The 24,649-nt window shown below is 49.6% G+C and overlaps 1 protein-coding gene across 3 annotated transcripts in view; it reads left to right on the top strand.

Moving 5' to 3' along the window:
- CLIC5 (chloride intracellular channel 5) overlaps positions 1-24,649 on the top strand; it is a 102,031-nt gene that overhangs the window by 56,330 nt on the left and 21,052 nt on the right. For all 3 annotated transcript variants that reach the window (XM_042938955.1, XM_042938954.1, XM_042938956.1), the window contains exons 3-4: positions 887-1,012; positions 9,666-9,772. In XM_042938955.1, the coding sequence (XP_042794889.1) occupies positions 887-1,012; positions 9,666-9,772 (233 nt within the window). The remainder of the gene's footprint in view (positions 1-886; positions 1,013-9,665; positions 9,773-24,649) is intronic.

The following is a 24,649-nucleotide window of genomic DNA, read 5'->3' as shown; positions in this document are numbered from 1 at the left end:
ATGCAGCTGGAGAGGATGTGTGTTTGGGCAATGATATGGGAGTAGCACCCTAATTGAAATTCTTCCCGTCCCCTCCCAAACTGATTACGCCCGCCAGGAATTTGTTTCATTACAGACTCCTCTTCACCCTTGTGTACTTTTCTTCTGTTCTTCCCTCTCGTGTTTTCCACTCCCGACTCCCACAAGTGTTGTGTGCTCTTGCGGGAGCATTTGGGGTGACTCGGATGTTCAGCCCTGCGCAGGGAAGTGTCTTTTGTTGTCCCTTCCCTCCCTTACTGTTTCCTTGTCTCATGCCCACCCCACCCACCACCCCTGCATCCACCGGTCCTCCTCCCTCACTTGCATTTCCGCCAGCTGGTGGAAGCATGGAAACACGCCCTTGGCACCATCAGGGCCCCCAGGCCAGCCCAAGGCCACTTTCTCTCCTGTGGCCCATACCCTTAACGGTGCAGAAGATCTTTCTTAGCATAAAAGTGTGATTGGATCCATTAATTTTTAAAATGCTAAAGCTTGGGATTCTGTACAGTGCATTTTTGTTAAGCTGAGTGGTGAAGGAACTTTTGAAAGCAAAGCCCAGCCTCTGCCCTGGGTGTTAACATCTTGGCGCTCATTTAGACAGCCACCTGCCATTCCTTTCTGATTTTTCGGTAAGACTCAGTTCCTTCATCTTGACTTACTCTCGTGACTTCCACCGGACAGACTCGCTGTCACACCACATCCCTTCAGAGCTGTCTCCACCCTCCCTTGCCCTACACCCCCCACCACACGTCTGTTCTGCCCACAGAAAGGCTGGACGGCCCAGGGAGTGTCATTGACAAGTCGCAGGTTGCCCCGAAGGTGAGGCGCCCTGATGTAAGCCACCTCCTGAATCTCGATCTCTCTGCAGAAAGCCAGCCGACCTGCACAACCTGGCCCCTGGCACGCATCCGCCCTTCCTGACTTTCAACGGGGACGTGAAGACGGACGTCAATAAGATTGAGGAATTCCTGGAGGAGACCTTGACTCCTGAAAAGTAATGAGCTGCTTATTTCCGAAGCTGATGACGGGCCGGGGTGGGTCCGTGTTGGAACTAGAAAAAGCACGGCGTTAGCTTTGAGGAGGCAGGTGTTCAGCGGAGCCGCATCAATCCAGAGCCTAGGACCCTCTTTTCAACCCCAGAGGGCTACCAATCTCAAAACCGCTCCACAAAGTCCAACTCCAAGGGTGGATACCCCTGGGAACAGGATATGCCTCCTAAGGAGAGCGCCGGGAGGGGTGTCCCCCCTGTCGCCCTAAGTGAGTCCTCTCCAGTTGAAGGGTGTCCCTCTCCGTCCCCCTAAATGAGTCCTCTCCAGTTCACTTTGCCTGAAAGACCCCTAACCGAGGGCAAAGGCTCCCTCATTTTAGAACGAGAGCTGGGAGGCTGACAAAATATGAATAAGCCAGGAGAGCGGTAACCCCGTGAACTTAAAACCACACCCAAGTATGCATAGGAGTCACAAACCTGACAAGGTCTGGTTGGAGCCCATATTCAAGGATTAAAAAAGACTGACTCCTCTTCTTTAATCTTTTTTTTTTTTTTTCTTTTTTGAGAGGGAGAGAGAGAGAGTGAGGAAGGGGGGCAGAGAGAGAGAGAATCCCAAGTAAGCTGTATAGCTCTATGCTGTCAGCACATAGCCCGACGTGGCCTCGAACTCACAGACCATGAGATCACGACCTGAGCTGCAAGTCAAGAGTCAGATGCTTAACCCGCTAAGCCACCAGTGCCCCTAGACTGACCCCTGGTCTGAAGTGAGCCCCAGGGGACATGGTAAGGAGGAGATCAGAGGGCTGACTGTAGGTCTGGGTAGACAAGCTGTAAAAGAGGAATAAAGGGAGGAAGGTGAATTCTGAAAAGTGATGGAAACTAGACTTGTTGGCTATACTTCATTGTAATCGGGGGATTCAAACAATCACACAGTTTTGTTTTAACTAGAAGAAGATTTCTATAGGCAAGGCACAGACTCCATCCTGTAGGACAGCCACTGAGAAGTTTGAAGCGAAAGTGGTTAGAGCCCATTTTCAGGCTTACGTCGGGGCTGGGGAGACAGGAGGGCAGAGGATGGAAAAGCTGGAGGTGGAGAACTCAATTAGGAGGAACTACTTGGTATCAGCTCATGGAAGACAGACCAGGTGGCTGAGCTAAGGCAGAGGCAGTGAACTGGGGACAGAGAGGGACGAAGGACCTCAGTATTTACTTAGCACATAAAATAACTGGGATTTGACCACTGGAAATCACCATCTTGCATTTATTTTAAAGTTGTATTTATTTATCAATACTTGTATAGCCCTAACTGTGTGCCCTGCGAGATGGATGCTACCAGTTGCCTCATTTTTTTAAGTGTATTTAGAGAAAGAGAGACAGAGACAGAAAGCTTTTGCACAAGCGAATGAGTGGGGGAGGGGCAGAGAGAGAGGGAGGGAGACAATCCCAAGCAGGCTCATCTCACGACCCTGAGATCATGACCTGAGCTGGAATCAAGAGTTGGACCCTTAACTGACTTGAACCACCCAGGCGCCCCACCAGTCGCCTCATTTTACATTTGGGGAAACTGAGGCATAGAGAGGTTGAGTAACTTGCCTCAGGTCACGCATCTAACAAGTCACTGTTAAATTAAAACTCCCAGTCACGCTCTGAATAAGCCTTAACATTTCTACATTCCTCCTAAAGGGTGTTCTTTGTCATTCACGTTGGGACAGTTGATTTTCACACCGAGCGGAAAGCTGCCTCAAGCCCATTGGACGCAGCTGAGTGTAGACTTTGAATGAGCTCATTAATTAAATCAGCCATACCCCCCTTCTCAGGACACCAGCCAGCCACTTTGCTGAAAGGGGCCCGAGAGGGCTCAGGGGCCACCCCCCTCCCTAAGGCCTCCCATCTCCTCGCTGGTGCTGGTTTGAAATCCCACATGAGACAATACATGCTGTTTGCAATAACTAGACAGGGTTTAGACTTTGCATGGGAGACCCAGGAGGGGATGTCCAGGGCGAAGCTATTTTCTTTGGGAAGTGAGACCCACACTCAGGAGTGACCACTTGGTCAAGGCCAGTGGGGAACGCGAAATGGAAGCGGTGGGGAGCAGCGGGTCCTACCGGGTCCTCGGCCAGGCCCGTGGGTGGACGTATGCAGCCCTGGGCTGGGCCTGCGGGGGGGGGGGGGTGCGGCTTGCTCTCCTGGTTCAGTCGTGTGCTGTGACCCCCTCGGATGTTCCCTTTCGGTGTGAAAGGATGACCCGAGGGCCCCTCCTGCACTTTATGCTCACCTTAGCCAGGGTCCCTCCGCCTCAACCGGCTGTGCCTTTCTCCAGGCTGCTTCTCTTACTCAGGGGTCTCCTGTCTACATCCATAGTGGGACCAACGGGGCCGATAAGACCCCTGGAGTTACACTCTTCCAGTGCATGTGTACATTCTTCCACGGGAGGACCGTCATCAGATGCGTCATCGTTTCATCCTTCTAAAAAATTTCCGTGATCCAACTAGAGCTAAGCGGGGTTGGACGCACACGCTGCCTCCTCTCTTCCCTGTCCACCCCCATTACCTGTCCCGAGTTCTGCTTCCTCCATGCTCTTTTGTGCGTCAGTGATGCAACAACCCACCACACCCAAGTAGCGGAAACTCAAAACTGTTACAATGCCTGTCTCCCGAACTCCACCAAGATGGAGGCCGTAGCGATGAGACCATCAACCCCTCCAGAGCCCCGAGGAGTGTCCTTTAGATGCCTTTCTAGGGGTTAGACAGGGGCAGATGCCCCAGTTACCTTCCAATAAATGCCACCTAGCCGGGACCTCGACACCACAAAGGGAGACCTGCTATTCTACCCACAACAAGCCGCAAGCCCTTGCTGGCTTCCCGCTGCCTGGATCTGGGAGACCCCAGGAGAAGTGCAGCCTGCCCCTCTGATTCTCTAGGGGGCAGCAAACCCCCCATAACTGTTCACTGAATGCCGCTCGGCCATGTGTTTTTCATCACACCACTGTTTGTAAAAGCTGCCAGAGAGCCAAGGCATTGTGGTAGCCTTTTTCCCCTTAGCTTTATTTTTTAAAGGAAAAAACCGCATGCAAACACTCCAACCATTTTTTTTTTTTTTAAATCATATTTGGTATTTGGTCCCACAAAGCATTTGGTGTCAAAAGGAATTCAGGAAGTCTCAAGTAGTTTCTAAATGAGACTCACTTCCATTTCTTCCCAAAGACTGGCCCAGTTAATGCTCAGCAGGGAAGCCCCGGGATTAGCGTTGGCGATTGCTGTTGAGGCATGCTGGGCCTCACCTCTCACCTCTGTAGAATGGCCAGGGTCAGAGGATCCAGAACTGAGAGGCAGGAGACCAGACTCTAGCCACCTGTCTATAGGGCTTGTTTGTATGGCCTTGGGCAAGCCTGTCTCCCATTTTCTCACGAGGGGGTGAAACTACATAGTCTCAAAAATGCCTTTCAGCAGAAGCTCTGTGATCCCATGAGGGTCTCAAAGCGCTTTACCTGAGCTGGTTATTATTTAAAATAACCCTAGTGCATAGATGGCTGTGCTAAGAGGTCAAGAGGGGAAACAGATAACGGAACATGGCGTAGTATGTGGTCAGTCAACTAGCAAGAACGCGTTGGGTGTAAACAGGATTTGGAACGTTGCCAGAATTGGGGAACACTCCGAATTCATGAGTTTAAGAAGTGTTGAGGGATCTCTCACAATAGTGTAAAACAAGAGTGCTTTTTCTCAACCCTCTGGGAAGTAGAGAAGCAGCCTCAGTACCAACGACAGGATGGCACGGCGGCTGAGAGGATGGGCTTTGGGGTCAGAGGGACTTGCGTTCTAATCCACACCACTGGGTTGTGCCACACTGCAGTAACAGATTAGCCACAAAATCTCCGTAGCTGAGCAGAGTGCAGTTTATTCCTCACTCCAGCAAAGTCCGAGGGGGCAGGGGCAGTATGGCCCCCTTCCATATTGTAGCCTTTGGAGTACGGGACCTCCAAGGCTCCTTCAGCAGAGAAGAAGTAAGAAGGTTCCTACCAAATGTTTTTTTTTTTTTAACGTTTATTTATTTTTGAGACAGAGAGAGACGGAGCATGAACGGGGGAGGGTCAGAAAGAGAGAGGGAGACACAGAATCGGAAACAGGCTCCAGGCTCTGAGCGGTCAGCACAGAGCCCGACGCGGGGCTCGAACTCACAGACCGCAAGATCATGACCTGAGCGGAAGTCGGACGCTTAACCGACTGAGCCACCCAGGCGCCCCCTACCAAATGTTTTTAAAAGCCATGGTCGTGAGTGGTTACATCACTTACCCTCTCATCCTATTGGCCAGAATCCAGTCACATGGCCCCAATCTGCCCGAGAGGTAGAAGCTGGGAAATGCAGAGAAGCATGTGGATATTTAATCTTTCATTCTCAAATCTCTAAACTAATGATCGTAATGTTGATCTCATGGGGCTATCATCGAAGATAATACTTCTTAGCCTAGTGCCTGACATTGAGTAAGAGCTCATTAAATGGCCTCTTGAAGCATTAGAAAGAGAAGCCAGTCTCCCTTTTTGGTGACTGTTTTCCAGATGCAATCATAAGGACCTTTGTCTCAAAACCACAGATCCCAAGGGATGTCTTTTAATGACTAAGCCAGACCCTGTGTACCTCTAAAAATCATTTGCTTAATTAGCAGAGACAAGCCAGCACACAAAGATCAGAAGAATCAGAAGCATTAACCTGTTTCTCAAGTGAGGATTTGGTGAGGTGAGGAAGCAGAAATAAAGAGAAAGGGAGAGAGGAGGTCCATCCCCTTTTCAGCTCATTAGAAAAAGGACGGTCAACACTCAACTGCCAGGAGAGACCCTAGAATCAGCTAAGGCCTCTTCATGAGGGCAGGAGAATTGTCTTTCTTTCTCCAGTGTATCCCCAACCCCAGGGACAGACAGGGCCTGGTGGATGCTTCATGCATGTTGGTTTTATTGTATGGGCCCCTTTTGCTCAGTGGCATGGTCGTCTCTGAAGTGAGATGTTAGTTGGGATCCTAAGCTAGTCATAGCGTATATATATATATATATATATATATATATATATATATATATATATATTTATAGCATATATATATATTTTTTCCCACTAATTTGTACAAAAAAATTTTTCTTATGAGAAGCCAACTGTTTTACATCCCAGAATGAAACTTAAGTGCTTGTCTGAGATGAATGCATTTGAAATACGATCTCTTAAAAATAGAATGGAGAGAAATTGTCATCAGTTAGAGCAGGGATCAGCAAACTTGTCTGTAAAAGGCTAGATACTAAGTCTTTTTGGCTTTAGGGGCCATAGAGTCTGTGTCACAATCCTGCTGTTGTGGAGTGAAACAGCCACAGACAACATGAACGGACATGGCTATGTTCTGATAGAGCTTATGAATGCTGAAATACTATCTTTCATATTATTTTCACATGTCACAAAATACTGTCCTCCTTTTGATTTTTTTTCAGTCATTTAAAAATGTTAAAAACTATCCTTAGCTCATGAGAGATATATAAACAGATATTGGGCTGAATTTGGCACATGGGCTGTAGTTTACTAACCCCGGAGTTAGAGCAATTCATCATCTCTGATTGTCATTAGACCACATCACAACCTTCAAAGATGCTTCTATGAATGAAACGCTATTTCTTACTTAGCCTTTTAGAGAAACAGAATGTATTCTGTAGCCAGCCCACTTATATGCATATGCAAAATATGGTATAAATATGGAGCTGCAGTGAATGTACTTAACATCCTGGATAGTAGCCTTCTCAAGTCTAGTTACCGAAACCGGTGAGATTAATATTTGGATACACATTTCTCACAAAGACAAACTTCAAATGGGACAGTAAGCTATGCAGTAAAGTCTCAGTAAATCATAGTGCTTAGAAAACCGGACAATATTACCACCATGGCCCTTTGTTATCTGTCTTAGCTTTGGTTCTATCTACCCATGTTGGGCCCACGCTGATTGTGAAGAAATGGTCACATTGTTTCAAGTCTGACCGAATGATGGCATAAAGCAAAGTAAAACAACAAATCCAAACAAATAGTCCACTGAAAATGCATTTTCTAGGCCCTTCTCTCTTTACCTTATCAAGCAAAAACAAAGAGCCCTTGGTAGTTATTAATAATAAAGGCAATCAATTCTTTTTTTTTTCTTTCAGGATCCCAAATAATGTTTTTTAAATATAATTTATTGTCACTTGGGCCAACATACCGTGTATATGGTGTGCTCTTGGTTTCGGGGGTGGATTCCCGTGATTCATCGCTTACATACAACACCCAATAAGGCAATCAATTCTAAGAGCATGCCAGATTCCACACGCAAAGGCCAGAATAGGGAAAGTTGATCCTAAGTTAAGTATCTTGGATTACCTAGCATCTTGCAGGAAACGGTGTTGTGCCCTCAGTTATAGCAGGTGAATCTGATAATTCCCGGTATACTCAAGAAGACATGTGTGCTGAACTTGTCCAGAGCGCCCTCTGCAGGTGAACAGAGAGATTTCATTCATGGTGCTCAGCCAGGCTGGAGGGAGGGCTTTGGGGCTTTAAGGGTAAACAGTATAGAGTCCGTGAGAGGCCACAGGACAAGGCCCTGAAGAGCTGGGCTTCCAAAGTGAAACTGCCTGGGTTGGAGTCCTGGCTTTGCTACCTAGCCGTGTGACCTGAGGCAAATTGCTTAACTTCTCTAGGCCTCATTTTTCTCATGTGGAAAATGAGCCCGATAATAGCAAAAGTTTTGTAAAGATAAATGACGAATACACATAAAGGGGCTAGAACAGTGCCTGGCACATAGCAGGCACTCAATACAATGTAGGTTTTGCTGATATCAGAGAAGTGATGTGATTGAATATGAGGAACACTGCTCCAGGGGCAGGCTGGATTCTCAGGGTCCCGCAACCATTTATTATCCATGGGCCCTTGTAATGGCCATTTTACCTCTCTGGTCTCTGGTTGCTTTCCCTGTAAAATGAGGACCATAATGCCTTCTGTATCTGCCTGATGGCAGAGGGCTGGACCCAGTGACCTTCTGAGGACTCTTCTGATAGCAATATCTGAGATTAAACAGCCGCCTAGCATGGCCCAAGAGTGGACGGTCTTACCTAATGGGCCATTTGAGGAGTGGAAGGAAGGAAGGAAGGAAGGGGAGAGAGAGAGAGAGAGAGAGAGGGAGAGGGAAAGAAAAAGAAAAAAAGAAAAAGAAAGAAAAGAAAGAGAAAGAAAGAAAGAAAGAAAGAAAGAAAGAAAGAAAGAAAGAGAAAGAAAGAAAGAAAAAGAAAAAGAGAGGGAGGGAGGAAGGAGGAAGGAAGGAAGGGGAAAGAGAGAAAGAGAAAAAGAAAAGGAGGGAGGAAGGAAAGGAAGGAAGGAAGGAAGAAAGGAAAGGAAAAACAGCAACAAGTAATTTTTAGAGACTTTTTGGTTCATATTACTTAAAATGTTAAAAGAAATTTAAAAAGTATTTTGCTTTTTAACATGAAGCAGTCAAACAGCGAGCAGTAGCCGGCTATTTATGCAGAGATCACAAAGGTCCACATAACTGTGTAAGTACGCATCTGTCCCCCATCTCCGTCCACCCCTGCCTGGTCGCACACATAAAATGTTTGTGAAATAACATTTCTGAAAAATTGGTCTGAACTGGTCACTTGGATGGTGCTGAGGGGGTCAAAGCCGTGGATTCCCACACGAGCAACCTTACCTCGTCCAGTTTTACAGCCAATAGAAAACAGTCCTAACTCCGGTCTGCCTCGTGTATTCTTCTGGCTTCACATGAAAGACTGTACAAAGGTGAGAGGCTGGATCATTGCAAATCTGTCTCCACGCCTGGAAATAAAACCATTGAAAACACTTGTGCTGTTGGAGGCTGGTGCTTTCCACATCTTTTTCCCTCACACAAGTAAGAAGTGTGCGAAGGAGGCACACCTGGGGGGCTCAGTCGGTTAAGTGTCTGACTCTTGAGTTGGGCTCAGGTCGTGATCTCATGGTTCATGAGTTCGAGCCCCTGGTCAGGCTGCACGCTTAGCACAGAGCCTGTGCTTGGGATACTCTCTCTCCCTCCCTCTCTGCCCCAACCCCACCGCTCTCTCTCAAATAAATAAACATTAAAAAAAAAACAAAGAAGTGCGTGGGAAGGATATTTCAGAAGGGGACCAACGGTACCCTTTCTTTTGAGAAATGGTTTCCAAGCTTCAGCGGCAAGGTGTTTAGTATCCCCTGGCCCCTGGAATTAATTAGCTCAGTACAGTTAGGATTATCACCACAAGCCTGGAAGTGGCTGGTTATTTTAATATGATTTGGGAAACCTCAAGGACCCCACCTGGTGTAGAGACAAACTCCTCTAGAATTTTGATTAGAGTCCTTTTGTTTGTCCAAACGCTGTTTGGTCATCTCTGAAGAGGGCACGACCCAGGCCCTCTGAAGGGTTTTTCTGGCTCTCTGCCCACAGACTGTGTCCTACCCCCCCCCCCCCCCCCCAGGCAACTCTCCTAACCTCACTGGCCTCTGTTTTCTCTCTTTTCTCTGCCCATCCACCCTATAGGATAGGTGTAAGATCCCCCAAAAGATCTGTAGATCAAACTAGAAACAGGGATGTTGCTAGTCGTTTGGGGTAAAGGAGCTTCAAGTTCTCACTGATTCTAGAACACCATGCCTTCCCTTCCAGGTACCCTAAACTGGCTGCGAAACACCGGGAATCCAACACGGCAGGCATCGACATCTTCTCCAAGTTTTCTGCCTACATCAAAAACACAAAGCAGCAAAACAATGCTGGTGAGTGGCTCCCTTCCACCCAGAGCCCCTGGCAGTAGTGACCCCTGCCCAGGGCTCCTCAGGTACTTAGGCCAGAGAAGCACCTGGAACCCATGCGACTTGCTGTTCGCCCACACCCGTGTCCCCTGTGACAAGGGGCTGTAGATCCTTCTCTTTGTCTAGTGCAAGAGAACGGCCCGTGGCCCTTTCTGCTGAATTTGGAGGGAGGGATGCACTTTGTGTTCTGAGCGTGCCTTACTGCACATCATAATGGCCTGCGCAGAAGGTTCCTGCCTCGGCCATACCACTGTCCATTTGTGCCACATTCATAACCCTGCCTGCCTGTGTTCTCAGGAGGCCCTGATTGGAACCACATATTCCAACTTCCTTCCAGTCCCTGAAAGCTTGCTCAAGGAAGGAGTTGTGCAGAGGCCATGGTGGGACGGCAAGCAGAGCCTTGCCCTACCGCAAGTGCGGAGGGTGCTGGGGAAGCCACATCTCAAGACCTGGTTCATCCTCCATCTGGCCTTGGCTACAGAGCCCAGGACGAGTTTTCTTATGAGGCCTTCTCGGAAGGGTCTGGGCGCCTCATTTAAGTGCAGTGCACTTTAAGTCCCTCATTTGGCCTTTCCTTTAAGAATTCGCCGAAGCAATTTGAACAGAACTCACATTGAGCGCGGGTAACACTTGAAGAACTGGGATAGGCCCCGGGAGGAAAAAGAAGAAGGATGAGAAAGTTCGCTTGCCTTCAAGGGGGAAAAGGAGCACCTTAAGGGTGGGGGCCTGGAGCCCAGCACAGAGCCAAACAGAGCAGGGGCCTCATGAATCTTTGTGAATGAGTGGCCATCAGAGGAACACACAGTGGACCCAAGCAAGGTGGGAAATGCTAGACGCTTTAGGAGATCAGAGGAGAAAGGCATCTTTGGGGACAAGGTGACCAGGAGGGGCAGCCATGCATGCAGGGAAAGGGAAGAACATTTTGTCAGGAACAGAGTTGGTGCCGTGGAAAGTAAATATTTTGGTTAACAGTTACTGAGGACCTGGGTGGTAACAGGCACAGACTAGATTCTAGGAAAACCAGAAACGGATACTTTCTCGTCTTGAAAACCTGGCTGGTGCAGAAGAAAAGGCTTAAATTCACAAAAAGCCAAAGAGCAAGAAAAGAGGCAAGGGAGTCTGAAGAGCTCATTAGCTGCCATGGGGAAGGGGAAGCAATACTTGCCAGAGGGGTTCCGAGCAGGAAGAATGTACCCCAGGGCCTTTGAGAAAGCTGCTTTGAAGGGGTTTCCCCTGGGTCATGAAGGTTAAGGGGGAGTCAGTTGGCTGTGACTATAGGGAGGAGGTGATGGGGAGCTGGGAAAGTGCCAGGGACAGAGACTGGGGAGGGTGGCCAGAGCCTGAAGCGTCAGCCCGGGAGGTTGGGTTTTATCCTGTGGGCCACGCCAGCCATTAGAGGTGCGTGAAGAGGCGCCATAAGGAGAGTGGCCTACGGGGAGAAGAGGAAGAAGAAGGGATGTGGAGGTATTTTAAACATGCTCCGTGCTCTTGCTTGGTTGAGGCCCGATTTGGAAATGGGATCTGCGCAGATATCATTAGTTAAGGGTCTCGAGATGAGATCATCCTGGGTTTAGCGTGGTCCCTAAATCCAACCATTGGCGTCCTTGTAAGAAGGGGAGAGGGCACACAGAGAGCAGGGGGGTGGTTCCTGTGAACGTGGTGCAGAGATTGGAGTGCTGTGGCCAGGAGCCAAGGATGCCTTGGACCACCACAGCCTGAAAGAGGCAGGAAAGAACTCTCTCCCCCAGCCCGCCCCAGAGCCCTGTGAGGGAGTGTGGCCTTGCCGACACCTTGATGGTGGACTTCTGGTCTCTAAAAGTGGGTGAACAGATTTCTGGTGTGGTAAGCCACCCACTTTGTGGTGCTCTGTTGAGGGCACGAATGTGGCCCCTCACGGCCGTGTGTGCGAGGGCAGGCAGGGCTTGCCTGGCTGGGGACCCGAGACAAATGAGCCGACCAGTGGTTCGTGCTTGTCCCCCCCGCCCCGGGCCAGAATTGGCTCTCAGCTCTCAGCTCCGGTTTGCAGATTCTACATCCAGGGCCCTTTCCTCTCAGCCACAAATACCTTCCTTCATACTTGTCAAAGCACCCTCAGGAGGATTCTCTCATCTGAGCCCTGCAGATTTTTCAAGTTACAAACAGTATTTACATAGTCTCCATATTTACAGTTCTTCTATTCCCAAACCCAAAGCAGCAGTTTCCACTGAACATCATGTATCAATTTCTTACAAACTCAACACTCTCCAATTTTCATTGTTTCCACTTCTTCTCTTTCACCCTGTTTTTCTCTGGGGCGGGTTTTGCCCTCCTGACTCCTTCTCCCCCTGACTCATTTGCGCATTTCAGGGCTCTGGCATTTCTGCTGTCCCAGGGAGCCCATCCCCTTCATGGCCCTTTGTGCCGGTCTCTTCTCCTGCCTTGAGCTAGATGCCACGCATTTGTTCCTCCCCTGTCACCATAGCTTGGCCACCCCTACCCCTGCCTTTTCCTTTCTTTTTCCTTCCCTCCACCCTTATCCCCCAGTTATGGTCTACTGGGTCCAAAAGTTCTGAGGCTTATCAAGCCAGAAGCCAAGGCAGAGAGTAACGCCATGGTCCACCCCATGCGGCCCCTTAACCTGGAAGACGGTCCACACCCCTCTCTGCTTTGTCCCAGCTGTGCCAGGCAGCCCCTCGTGACAACTTCAGCAAGAGACCCCCGGCTTCCTCCGACATGCCTTCCTATACCACTTTCCCATTTTTCTCTCTGGATCTTCAGCTCTGCATCTATTTCTTCAATGTCCTGTCTTCAGATTGGCCCTTACATGTTTTCAACTTTTTTTTTCTCTTGAAAGAAGCCTTCCCTCCCTTCCCTCTGGCCCACCCAATACCTCTCAGACCCCATATATACAAGGGCCGTGGCTTGTTCCTTTCCTGCCCTCAGGACATCAAAGCGTGAAAAAACCCAATACTGTGACATCGTCTGCATGCTGGGTCATCTCTCCACTCCTACGGTGGATACAGGGACTGCCATTCAAAATTTCCCTGTTTCACACAACATTAAAAGTCCCCAGCTACTGAGACCCAGACCCAATCCAGGGGAGCCATCCCCAGCTAGCACACAAGAGAATTCCCCCCAGTTTGTACACACAGTCATTTATTCATTCAACAAACAGATTGCATGGAGTGGCCACAAGTCAAAGCTAATGTTTCAAGAGCTTTTCTTGGGGCCCCTGGGTGGCTCCGTCGGTTGAGCATCCGACTTCGGCTCAGGTCACGATCTCACGGTCCGTGAGTTCGAGCCCCGCGTCGGGCTCTGGGCTGACCGCTCAGAGCCTGGAGCCTGCTTCGGATTCTGTGTCTCCCTCTCTCTATGACCCTCCCCCATTCATGCTCTGTCTCAAAAATAAATAAACATTAAAAAAAAAAATTTAAAGAGCTTTTCTTGTATGCCAGGCACTGTACTAGGTTCTAGAGTTGTGAAGACAGATGAGACAAAGTCTTTGCCATCAGTGAGCAAACCAGGGACTGTAAAACATATAAACAGGAGATTGCTAGCCAGGGTTGGAATTCTAGGTCTGCTGCGTCTAGCTGCACAACCTCACTAGAGAGACTTCTCTCTGAGCCTCTGTTTCTGCATCTGTGAAATATACTTTTTTTTTTTTAATTTTTTTTAACGTTTATTTATGTTTGAGACAGAGAGAGACAGAGCATGAACGGGGGAGGGGCAGAGAGAGAGGGAGACACAGAATCGGAAGCAGGCTCCAGGCTCTGAGCCATCAGCCCAGAGCCCGACGCGGGGCTCGCACTCACGGACCGCGAGATGGTGACCTGAGCCGAAGTCGGACACTTAACCGACTGAGCCACCCAGGCGCCCCGAAATATACTTAATAATACTTTCAATGTCTTCATTGCCACAGAAGGCAATTAATAGCATATCCCAGGTTTGTAACGCAGACTCATTTGCTTTATCAGTCGGTGCCTGTAAATCCTTTTAGCACCGTGCCTGACCCGTGGTAAATGCTCATTGAATGTTCACTTTGGGTCTCGCTGCTAATTGAACAAAATGAGACCAACACGAATGTCGGCATCAGACGCTGCCGCCTTAGCTCGTACTCCCGCTACCCGCAACCAGCACTTTCAAATCTCCGGCTCGTGTCAGCTCATTTCCACTTGTTTAAGTGTTTCCCATTTCCTTGTTGCATTTCCCTCCTCTCCGCAGGACACGTCAAAGAGGGTCTGTGAGCTGGCTCCACCTGTTACACCTTTGGGATTGTTACGTTTGACCCCGAAGCCCTGGTCCTGTGCTCTGTCAGGTTGTCTATCACTGCTCAGCCTCCTCCTTCTGTGATTACCCGATCCTGGTCCCCTTGGTCTGCTGAGACCTGATTCCACCTCCACGCCCTCCATGCTCCCTTCCCAAACTTGTTCTTCACTCTGCTTAAAGGTAGCACTGACTTCCTCATCAGAATGGCCCAAGACCCCCCATGGAGTAAGGTCCTACGCGAGCTTACTTTCTTATCACTTGGGATCCCCACTGCCACCCTGGTTCGTGGGGGAACCAAGGACCCTACAGGCAACGGTGGGGTGGTTCCAACTTGCAGCCTCTGGCATCGGCTGCCTGGGCTCAGACCCCAGCTTCGCCTCTCTTCTTGCTGGCCTTGTGACACTGGGCCCATCATATCAACTCTGTGTGCCTCGGTTTCTCATCTGTAGGATGGGCGCAATAATTGTACGTACCTCAGGTTATATATAACTATATTATTTTGATTACAATTACACATAGTTAAGTCCATGAGTGAGAAGAGGGGAGCACTAGGGACAACATGAAGGATCACCCATACTTATGGGAGGGCAGCGCGAGAGGAGTCAGGGAGGAAGGTTAAGGTCTAGCCAGGGAGTAAAGAAGAAAGCTAGGAAGGGTAGAAGACGGAAAAGATGCTGAAGATGAGGAAGGAAAGTTTGTTTTTTTGAAGTTTATTTTTTTATCTTGAGAGAGAGAGTGAGCAGGGGAGGGGCAGAGAGAGAGAGAGAACGAGAGAGGGAGGGAGGGAGAATCACAAGCAGGCTCCACACTGCTAGCGCAGAGCTCGATGGCAGGCTCAAACCCACGAACCATGAGATCATGAGCTAAGTCAAAATCAAGAGTCTGGATGCTTAACGGACTGAGCCATTCAGCACCCCCGTTTGTTTGCTTTAAGAGTGATCCGTGGTATGAAATGCTGTGCACAGGGTCACGGGAAGCCTCGTTGTCGCACACAGCTGCCTGGAGCAGTCCTTGGGCGGCTTCTCTGGATACATCCCCTTGGCCTGCAGCTGCCCATGTCTCCGATCCTACACCACCAGAGAGAGTCCGGGCTGGCCAGAGGAGCAGGGCCCTTCTCCTTTGGCGGGGAGGGGGGTGATCTGCACAGGAGGAGACCATGGGGGAATGGGATCCAGAGCTCACCGGGAGGGAGCGCTCGTGGCCTGAGAAAGGACATCTCAGGATGGAGAGAGCATCACTGGGCTTGGATTCGGCTGTAGGAGCCCCTGCTCTGAGCCCCTGCACGGTGCATTTTCAATCCAGCAGGGGCAAGTAGCTGGTTCAGTATGGAAGGTTTACAGCAGAAGGACCAGGGGAAGGCGCCAGCTTTGGCCATCCCGTCTTCGGCACATCTGGTGACCCACCTGGTGGTGAGGTGTGACCAGCGGTCAGCTCTGTCCCCACCCCGATTGCCATGCCGCTTCCCTGAGAGGCAGAGTGCAGTGGTGGCCTGGCCTCCACCTTCAGCAGCGCTTGGGCCTACATCGCTCACGTCCTCCACCTCTCTCTGCAAGTGTTGCCTCCTGGACTTACTGCTTTCACCCTCCTCTGAGATGCCACCGCCACACGTGGAGGTCCGGTGACCTGGTGGCAGCCCCGACCCACAGCTCTGGCTCTCCTGGCTCCCGTACCCCATCCTGCTCCGGCACCATGCCACGGGGACATCGCTGCCTCTCTGGTTGTCCCTTCCCTTGAAGGGTTTCTTTTACACCCTCCTTAAACCTGTGTCCCTCACTCTGTCTTCTCCAAGAGGACCTGGGCTTTTCTCTCTGAATACCCACCCATCTTCCATTTTGCATTCCGAACCTTCAAACTGCCATTTCAAGACTCTAAAAATCTCTGCCCAACCCCTGGGCTTTCAAGAAACTCATTTTCGCTACTTACCCTAATCTGGGGGTAAAATACTATATTTAAAAAAAATTTTTTTTTAACATTTATTCGGTTTTTGATAGAGACAGAGTGTGAGTGGGGGAGGCGCAGAGAGAGAGGGAGACACAGAATCCGAAGCAGGCTCCAGGCTCCGAGCCGTCAGCACAGAGCCTGATGCAGGGCTCGAACTCATGGACTGTGAGATCATGACCTGAGCTGAAGTCGGACGCTTAAGCAACTGAGTCACCCAGGCACCCCAAAATACTACACTTTTTCACAACTTCCCTTTTTCCTTATGCTTTATCCTATTAAGTCTACAGGTTTATTTCACTTTCTGTATATACTGTGCATTCTAGGCGATTGACAGGAGGTCTAATGTGCATCTTTAATTCTCTGTTAGTCACTATTTAAAAAAAAATTTTTTTAATGTTTATTTATTTTTGAAGGAGAGAGAGACAGAGCAAGAGCAGGAGAGGGGCAGAGAGAGAGAGGGGGGAGACACAGAATCCAAAGCAGGCTCCAGGCTCTGAGCCATCAGCACAGAGCCCGATGCAGGGCTCGAACTCACAAGCTGTGACTATGACCTGAACCAAAGTCAGACTCCCAACCAACTGAGCCCCCCGGGGCACCCCTCTGTTCATCACTGTCTTTAAAGTCCCTTCTACATTTCTTCTAGCCCTATCACGTTTCCCCAGATACAGTTAATATTCCTGCTCCAGTATCATTATTCATGTTGTTGTTGGCTTGTGTTGTATTTTTTTTTTTATAAATGTCTATTCATTTTTGAGAGAGAGCGCGCCAGCAGGAGAGGGGCAGGAAGAGAGGGAGACAGAGGATCCAAAGCAAGCTCTGTGCTGACTGTGGCGGGCCCGATGCGGGGCTCGAACTCACGAACCGTGAGGTCATGACCTGAGCTGAAGTCAGACTGACGCTCAACCGACAGAGTCATCCAGGGCGCCCCTCGTGTTGTATTGTTATGTACTTTTCCCCATTTTCTTTTTGCACAGAGAGGGAGCAGACAGGTGTATGCACGTGGACTGAGACAATCCAGTATTTCTCCTCTTGCATTCACACCACACCTCCCATCTCCAATCTCGTGCACGTGCCCACTTCCACGGGACTCTCTTCCCTCCTAAGGGGTGTGCAAAGCCTCACACCCCGTCTCTTTTATCTCGTCCACACCTCCTGTGAAGCCTTATGGCTTTCCCCAGCCACATTTGCATATTCCTTTTTTAACTCCTCTAACGCATACTCATCACGCTGCTGGTACCCCACATTTCTGTGCCGAATGGTGTTTTTCCCAATTTGCATGATTTCGGGCTTTCGAGGCTTCCTTGGAATCCCCTCGTCTCTTCCCCCGTCAAGTGTAGCATTTTCTTCTATTTTTGTGTCTGTGTTCTTCCCTCCGATGAGCCGCCTCGTTATCCTCAAATGTATACTCCACTTGCTCAGGAAAGACTTCATAACCGCTCGCAGAGCCCATGCCCAGCAGAGCAGCACAGCAGAACGAGGTGAGAAAGAAAAACAAGGAGGGGGCACCATAAAACAGAACTCAGGGTGAGCTTAAAACAGCCAGTTCCGAGAGCCCCGAAGCCGCACACACACGCAGACCGCAAATCTGGCACTAAACCTACCAGCAGACGAAAGCCAGAAGGGACCCCCGGTCAGCTACAGTTGGGTTCTCCCAGGAGACAAAAACCTACCAACCTCCGGGAAGAATGACAAATTTTATTGATTTGAGGACTCCAGGCTTGGCGGAGCTGTTATTTTCATTTACTTTGACCTTTGGCCTCCTTTGATTTCCCTTTCCTTTGTCTGTAGACAAAGCTGTCGGTCTCTTCCCTGCAGGCATTGGCCCCACCTTGCCCCTGGCCCCCCCCCCCCCCCCCCCCCCCCCCCCCCCCCGCTGGTGTGTATTACCCCTGAGATGTATTTTTCTTTTCTTTTCTTTTTTTTTTTCCTCTCCAGCTTCTCCTGAGGAGCAGGAGAGAAATCTTTGCAGCCTCAGGCCTGTGTCACCAGCCTGCCTACTCTGTTCCATCGCAGGCTGCCCGTGCCTGTGTGTTTTTATCCTTACTCTCAGGCTCCTGTGCTGTGTTTGCAGAGACGGGCCCCTTTCCACTCATGCAAGACCCTGTGCGGTCCTAATACTCTTCCTAAAGTACTTGTCCTAATAAAATACGTCTGACTTCCTAAGCAAAGTCCTAAACGCCTTCCCCGGGTACCTGTGATGTGCTGGATAGAGTGCTCTGTGTTGAGAGTAGGGTTTCACACCGGAGACTGAGCTGGTGCCCTCATTAAGTTAGAAGCGTAGTGGCCGTCGTTTTCCAAACTCAAGATCAGATGTCGAACAAATTGCCCTCATTGAAAATAATCAAATTAGAAGAAATTGGTACTGTCCCAGAAAATCCAGGACACATGTCCCCAAATGAAAAGCACCTGTTTGGGGCTTAGCCTTCTGTTCTCCCTCCTCCCCAACCCCAAATCCAAACCTGGCTGCCCCGCCACAGAGGGAGGGAGAGTATATCATGGCTTCCTTCTGCCGCCTCCTGGCCCCAGATTCTTGGCTGCAACACACAAGTTGCCGTTAACCGCGGAGTTCTCTGAGCCGCTGTCGTGTGTTTACGAATAAGGGCGAGGGTTTCCTCCTTCCTGAGGCTCCTGTCAGCGGCTTCACTTCCAGGGACCTGGAAGCAAGCACTGGGCTCTCCAGGTTGATACTGAGAAAATGGGCAATCCAAAACCACATATCAGGAAGAGGACCCCTAGAATGTCCCGGAAAACTCTGCGAGCTCATCTCATCATTGGGATGACCAGTCCCACTTGACCAACGTGTGATTGAATATCGCCACAATATCAGTTGCTCCCATCCTGCCCCCCCTTCTCTTCATCTTCCCCCAGAGCCCTCACGGAAATGTGACCAAGCCAGCTGCACCTGCTTTCCCTGCCTCTTCCTTCCATCAGGCCCGGATCTTTGAATTGTCCTGTCTTCTCTTCTAAGAGGTGATGTGGTGGGCCATCCATGCTCCTGGCTGATGCTGGTGGAAAAAGAATCTGTTTGCAACACTGGAAATTTTTCTTTCCCTTGCCATGTCCCCCGTGGTTTGTGTCCCCACGAGCTCATTCCTGTCCTTCCACCTCACAGCCTGCCCGGCTGGCTGACCACACCAGCAGACAGGCTCGTCTTGTAGCCACTGTGCACGTGCCTCCCTATCCCAGTGGCCAAGTACCTGCTTCCTAACATATACCCGTCACTCCCTTAGACCATCTCCATTTGATATATGGAAATTGAGGCTCACAGGCGCCACCCCGATATTAAGAAACTTGCCCTTAAAATTGTAGAATGGGCTCCCAGCAAAAGAAGTGAGTGTCCCATCCATGGAAAGGTACAAAAAGCGGCCGGACTTTTGAGGTTGGAGCTGCCTCATCTAAGGTGTCATCTAAGATAAGACCTTACTATTTTAACTACCTGTAAGAAACAATATGCTTAACATTGTGATTGTAAGAAGCAGTATGACTTCAGAGATGTCAGGTGTGAAAAAATGAAACGTGGTAGGTAGGCTATTCCCAGAAATGCTGGTGGAAAGAAAGTGACCTGAGGTCAGCATTACTTCCGGATCCCTCTAGGCTAGCTGTCCTAACTCCATGTCCGGGAACGTGTCTGTGGTGGCTGGAAACAGGTAGCACTTACCCCTTGGGTTAGGGTTCGGCACACGTTTTCTGGAAAGGGTCAGATGATAAATACTTCAGATTTTTCCAACACTGTGGGCTGTCACAACTGCTCAGCTTCGCCTTTGGAGTGATAAAGCGGCCACAGACAACACGTAAACAAGTGAGTGTGGCTGTGTTCCAGTACAGCTTTGCCTACGGACACTGACCTTGAATTTCTCGTCATTTGCAGGGGTCATGAAACGTTATTCTTCTTTTGAATTTTTCCAACCATCCCCAAATGTGAAAACCATCCTTAGCTTGAGGGCAGTGCAAAAACACCCAGTGGGCTGAATTTGGCCGAATTTGGCCCTTGGACTATACTTTGCTGACCTCTGTCTCAGGTAGTCTCAGATTACAGTAGCCAGCTCTCTTAACTTCTATACTTCTCAGCCTCCTCGTCTATAGTAGGGAGATTATAATAGTGTTCTTTCTTGTAGCATGGTCTTGTTAATTGAATGAATTAATGCATTAAAGCCCTTAAGGCAGTTCCCAGCACACCATGGGCACCAATATACAATAGCTACAGTTGCTACGACTGCTGCTGCTAATTTCACAAATCCTGTCCCAAATTCCCTCGTGTCCACTCTCTGGATTGGGTAGCCCGGCTTTCGCTGTGATGTAGAAGCATGTGCTGCCCTCTTCTGGCGGTTGGAAGAATCAGCGCCAGAGAGGGCTAATCCTTTTTAGCTTAAGGATTTTCAAGCATCCTCTGCATAGAACACAGTTATGCCCAAACTGGGGGTTCAAGACGAGGCCAGGTCTCCCTTGGGGATTCAAAGCCACCTTCCCTTACACCCAGAGCAGGGGATGTCCACCAGACCCAATGGATTCTCCAGAGAGGTCGTTGGTTACCTGGTAACTTACTGTCCTGGTCGCATCTTTCTCCCTTCTCTCTTCCCCTTCCGCCACCTTCAGTGTTTACCGTTACGAACCTCCTTGACCTAAAATGGGAAAATATTTGAAAGGATTCAAAGCGGTCTGGGAGGACTGTTAGCCCAGAACTAACAAGCCTCTTATCAAAGGCCCTGTGCTTTCTCCCAAAGCGTCCTGAAAGCCAACTACTCTTGGGAGTGAGGGTTGGGGAGGTGATGTGGAACGTTTCTCTAGATTCCCCAGGATGTGGTGAGCCATGTTTAAAAGAGCGTGTGTATTTGTTATTCCAAGCCACTTCAATCACAAGGTGATTATTTCCCCCTCCTCTTCCTCCCTCCCAACCCTCAGCCCCATATCCCGGTGGGCCCAGTCTTTCCAAGGGGATGGGCACAGCCCCTCCTCTCATTCAGTGTCATGCTCTGAGGGGAGAGCTAAGGCAATGGGAAGAAGGCAGGAATGTGAGTTCTAATTAGTCCGCCGAGAGCGAGGAAGCCAGTGGTGTTCCATGTCTGTTCTGTCAGAAACACCGACCTATTCTCTGGAGAAAGGTAGCTATGTCCCAACTCGGGACAACTGGTTCCCTGGAAGAAGACCTCAGCCCAGGCTGTTATCATGGTGGAGGCTCCTGGGTGGTCCCCAGACCACCACAGCGGTGAGGATAACGAGGTGACTGTCTTGCCACTTCCTCGTAAAGCAGCCATCGCTGTCTCATTTCAAAAACGCCTCTGGTCATAAAGGAACCCTTCAGGCTGCCTTCCTTGGCCACCCCTGCGTGCAAGTAGCCAACTCAGGATATTTTGTTTGTTTGTTTGTTGGGTTAAAGTTTTGCTTTGATTAGCATTCTTAACAAGGAAAAACAAATAACCTAGGCTCAGTGAGACCCACGTCCGAGGCTTGGCATGTCCTGAATAGATGTGCCCCCTCACAGGCGGTGGGGTCCTTGAGGCTTAGAGCAAGAGGGAGGGGAAGGCGTGAGTAGTTCCTTCTGGCACCTCCCAGAAGTTGCCCAGAGGATTCCTCCAGAGGGTCTTTGATTTGGTTCATTATTGAGGCGGATGCTGGCCATTTATAATTTAGCAAATTTTGCTTCTGAAACGAGTCTCTGGAAGGCGGTTGGCGGTGGGGTTGCATGTGGACGGGGCCCGCTCGGGGAGGGGGCGGGGGAGGGGGGCAGGGGCCGGGTTGGGGGGGGGGGCAGGTCCTGTGTGGGTGGGCGCATTCATTAGTGCAAGGAGCCCGTGTTCGCTGTGTGGGCTCCCCGGCCGGAGTGGAGGGGAGTGGAGACCACCAACACCATTCCATGTGGTGGAATTTCCCGCCGTCTGACCAGAACGAATTCGCCTGGCCTGGCCTGGCCTCAGATCAAGGCCTAGGGAATAAAGGAACATTAAATGACTAATTTGAACGCGAGTTAAATGCTCTTTCACCTCTGGCTACCGTTACCTCATCCTGTGCAACCGACACCTCTTGTCTTTGTGCAGTTTATACGTGGGAGCTAAATATGTTTCTCTCTCTCCACACACACGGACACACACACAGACAGCTCTTGTGTGTTCTGATATTTCCAGGTACTAGCAGAGGCCTTTACATACTTCCTTAAGTAAACAGGACGTGTATCCGTTAATCTGAAAAATGTGCTTGCATGCGAAGTTGTGTTAGTGAGAAGACTTGACACGGGTCTAACAGCTGTACTGTTAAGCATAACGGTGTGTAGGCCTCAGAAGTGCGGCAGTGGGCGCGTGTGTCCGCACTTCATTGTGTGTGTTCGAGAGACAGAGAGAGACAGATCATGAGCGGGGAAGGGGCAGAGAGAGAGGGAGACACAGAATTGAAGCAGGCTCCAGGCTCCGAGCCGACAGCACAGAGCCCGACGCGGGGCTCGAACCCACAAACCGTGAGATCATGACCCGAGCCGAAGCCGACGCTCAACCGACTGAGCCACCCAGGAGTGGCTCAGGAGTACTCTAATTGGTTATGCAATGTCTGTACTCATAACCTCTCCTCCGTCATTAGAACGTAGCCCTGAGGGAAAATTCTCTCTCCTCTGTTGACTCTCGTTGGAGAATGGCTCTGGGGAAATTAGCATCGAGACTGGGTTTTCCCATTTTGGGGAATGACAAGATGTGAAATCCAGGTGGCGTATTAAACTTTCTCTCGCAAACTTCAAACACCTCAATCATAAACTCTCCTTGCCAAATTGGTCACTATCTCGTCCAGGCAGGATGGACAACGTTCTCTTCGTTTCACACAGGAAAAGTTGGGGTGTGGAAAATTTGTTCCGGAGACATGAGGGAGCCATGATGGTCACGGGACGAACCAGGCATTTCTCAGCTTTGAAACTCTTTTGCTACAGACTACGTGATGCTGAAGCATGGGAAGTGAAGCCAAGGGGTTATAAATGCAGTCTGGTATTCTGAATTTATCAGTTATTTAGATAATTCGTTGAGGGGGGTGGAAGGTTGCCACACAGAACTTTGACTTTAAAACTCCTAACTTTCTTTAAAAATCTGCTCTCGAGCTGTCTTTCCGGAGGGCACCCCACACCCCCTCAAGCCCATGCGTGAGTTTCGCCTGAGTAGCCCCATGAGCTAAAGAGCCACGTTTAGGACTTATGTGCCCAGTGTTTGTTTGCCGTGTTATTCAGGTCATTTTTAACTTGAATGCACGTTTGAATCCCCTGGGGTTTTGGTAAAATACAGATAATGACACAGTGGGTCTGGGGTGAGGCCTGAGGGCTCCCAGATGATTCAGTGTTGATGGTCCAGGAGGGAGCTTTGGGAAGCAGGGTTCTGCGCAGCAGTCTCCATGAGGACATGTGCTGTGTGCGTCTCACTAGTTACTGTCTCGAGAGCCCAGCTCAGCATCTGGCCCACAGCCAACGTTTGTGAGCTGAATGAACGCATCATCTCACAGACGCTTCAAGAGGCACCTGTGCTGTCTGCTCGGGTACCCAAGAGACGTTCGATAAAAGGGTCTACCCTGCCTCATCAATGTCACGGCCATTTCCTCCATCTGCTTCCTGTTCCAGCTTTACCTGTAAGCCTGTCCCATATCCCCTGCCCTCCATTCTCGTGGCTACTTTTGAAACTTCCCAGCGTCTGCTTGGTTGATTCTGTCCTATGACCAGAACTCTCTCTCAGCTGAAAGTACATAATGTTCGTATCACCTTTGTTATGTTAAATGCAGCCTTACGGTGGCTGGGGGCGGGGCGGGGTGGGGTGGGAAGAACCACATTTAAAACCAATCAATAAGAACAATCTGACCCACGTTTTGTTTCTGTTTTGGGGACCTCAAAGACAGGTTTTACTCAACACTTTGTCTACGCCTGGCCCTGGCCTCAGTCCTCCCTGTGTCACCGGGCAGAGAGGGGCAGGTTGGTGGGGACCTGTCCGCATTTCGCTCTGATGCACCCCCAGGAGGGCATGCCAGGCCAAACAAGTGAAATCCCTTCATCCATCCCCGAGAGACCGAGGGCTACCATTACACAAAGAAAGGGAACCATTGTAGGCCCTCTAACGAGATAAAGCAGTTGCATAAGCATATAGACACATACAGAGTTACATTTTAGGGGCCCTCACCTTTCCTCAGACCCTACTGAATAGCTCATTCTTTCAACAAACACTTATTCAGTACCAGGCACTGCACAAGGTGCTAGAATAATAATGTAATAAAGAAATATTGACGATATCTACGTGAATTGGCAAGGGCAGTGCTTGGCCACATATAATAGAAACCTGATTACAGACACCAAAGCAAATATTTATTTTATTTTACTTAGCAAAAACCTACATAGCATTTTACTATGTGCCATGCCCTGCTCTAAAGCACTCTTTCTAAATGTTTACTTCTTAATCAGAGTTTGCTTTTCTCACATAACAAGAAGGCCAGAGAGTAGAGAGGTCCAGGCAGTTGTAGCTGCTCATAGAAGTCATCGATCTAGATCCTTGGAGCACTGATTCTCTACCGTTAATGTGTGACTGTCATTCTCATGTCACAAGACAGGTACTCCACTTCCGGACATTACGTCCGAGTTCCAGGCAAGGGCAGCTGTGTCGGTCTTTTGTCGCCCAGAAGCCCATCCGTAAATTTCCACTTTGATCTCGT

Source organism: Panthera leo, chromosome B2, assembly GCF_018350215.1.
Source record: "Panthera leo isolate Ple1 chromosome B2, P.leo_Ple1_pat1.1, whole genome shotgun sequence".
NCBI classification, from domain to species: Eukaryota; Metazoa; Chordata; class Mammalia; order Carnivora; family Felidae; genus Panthera; species Panthera leo.
Note: the sequence above shows the minus strand (reverse complement) of the source record. Positions and strands in the feature narration are given on the sequence as shown.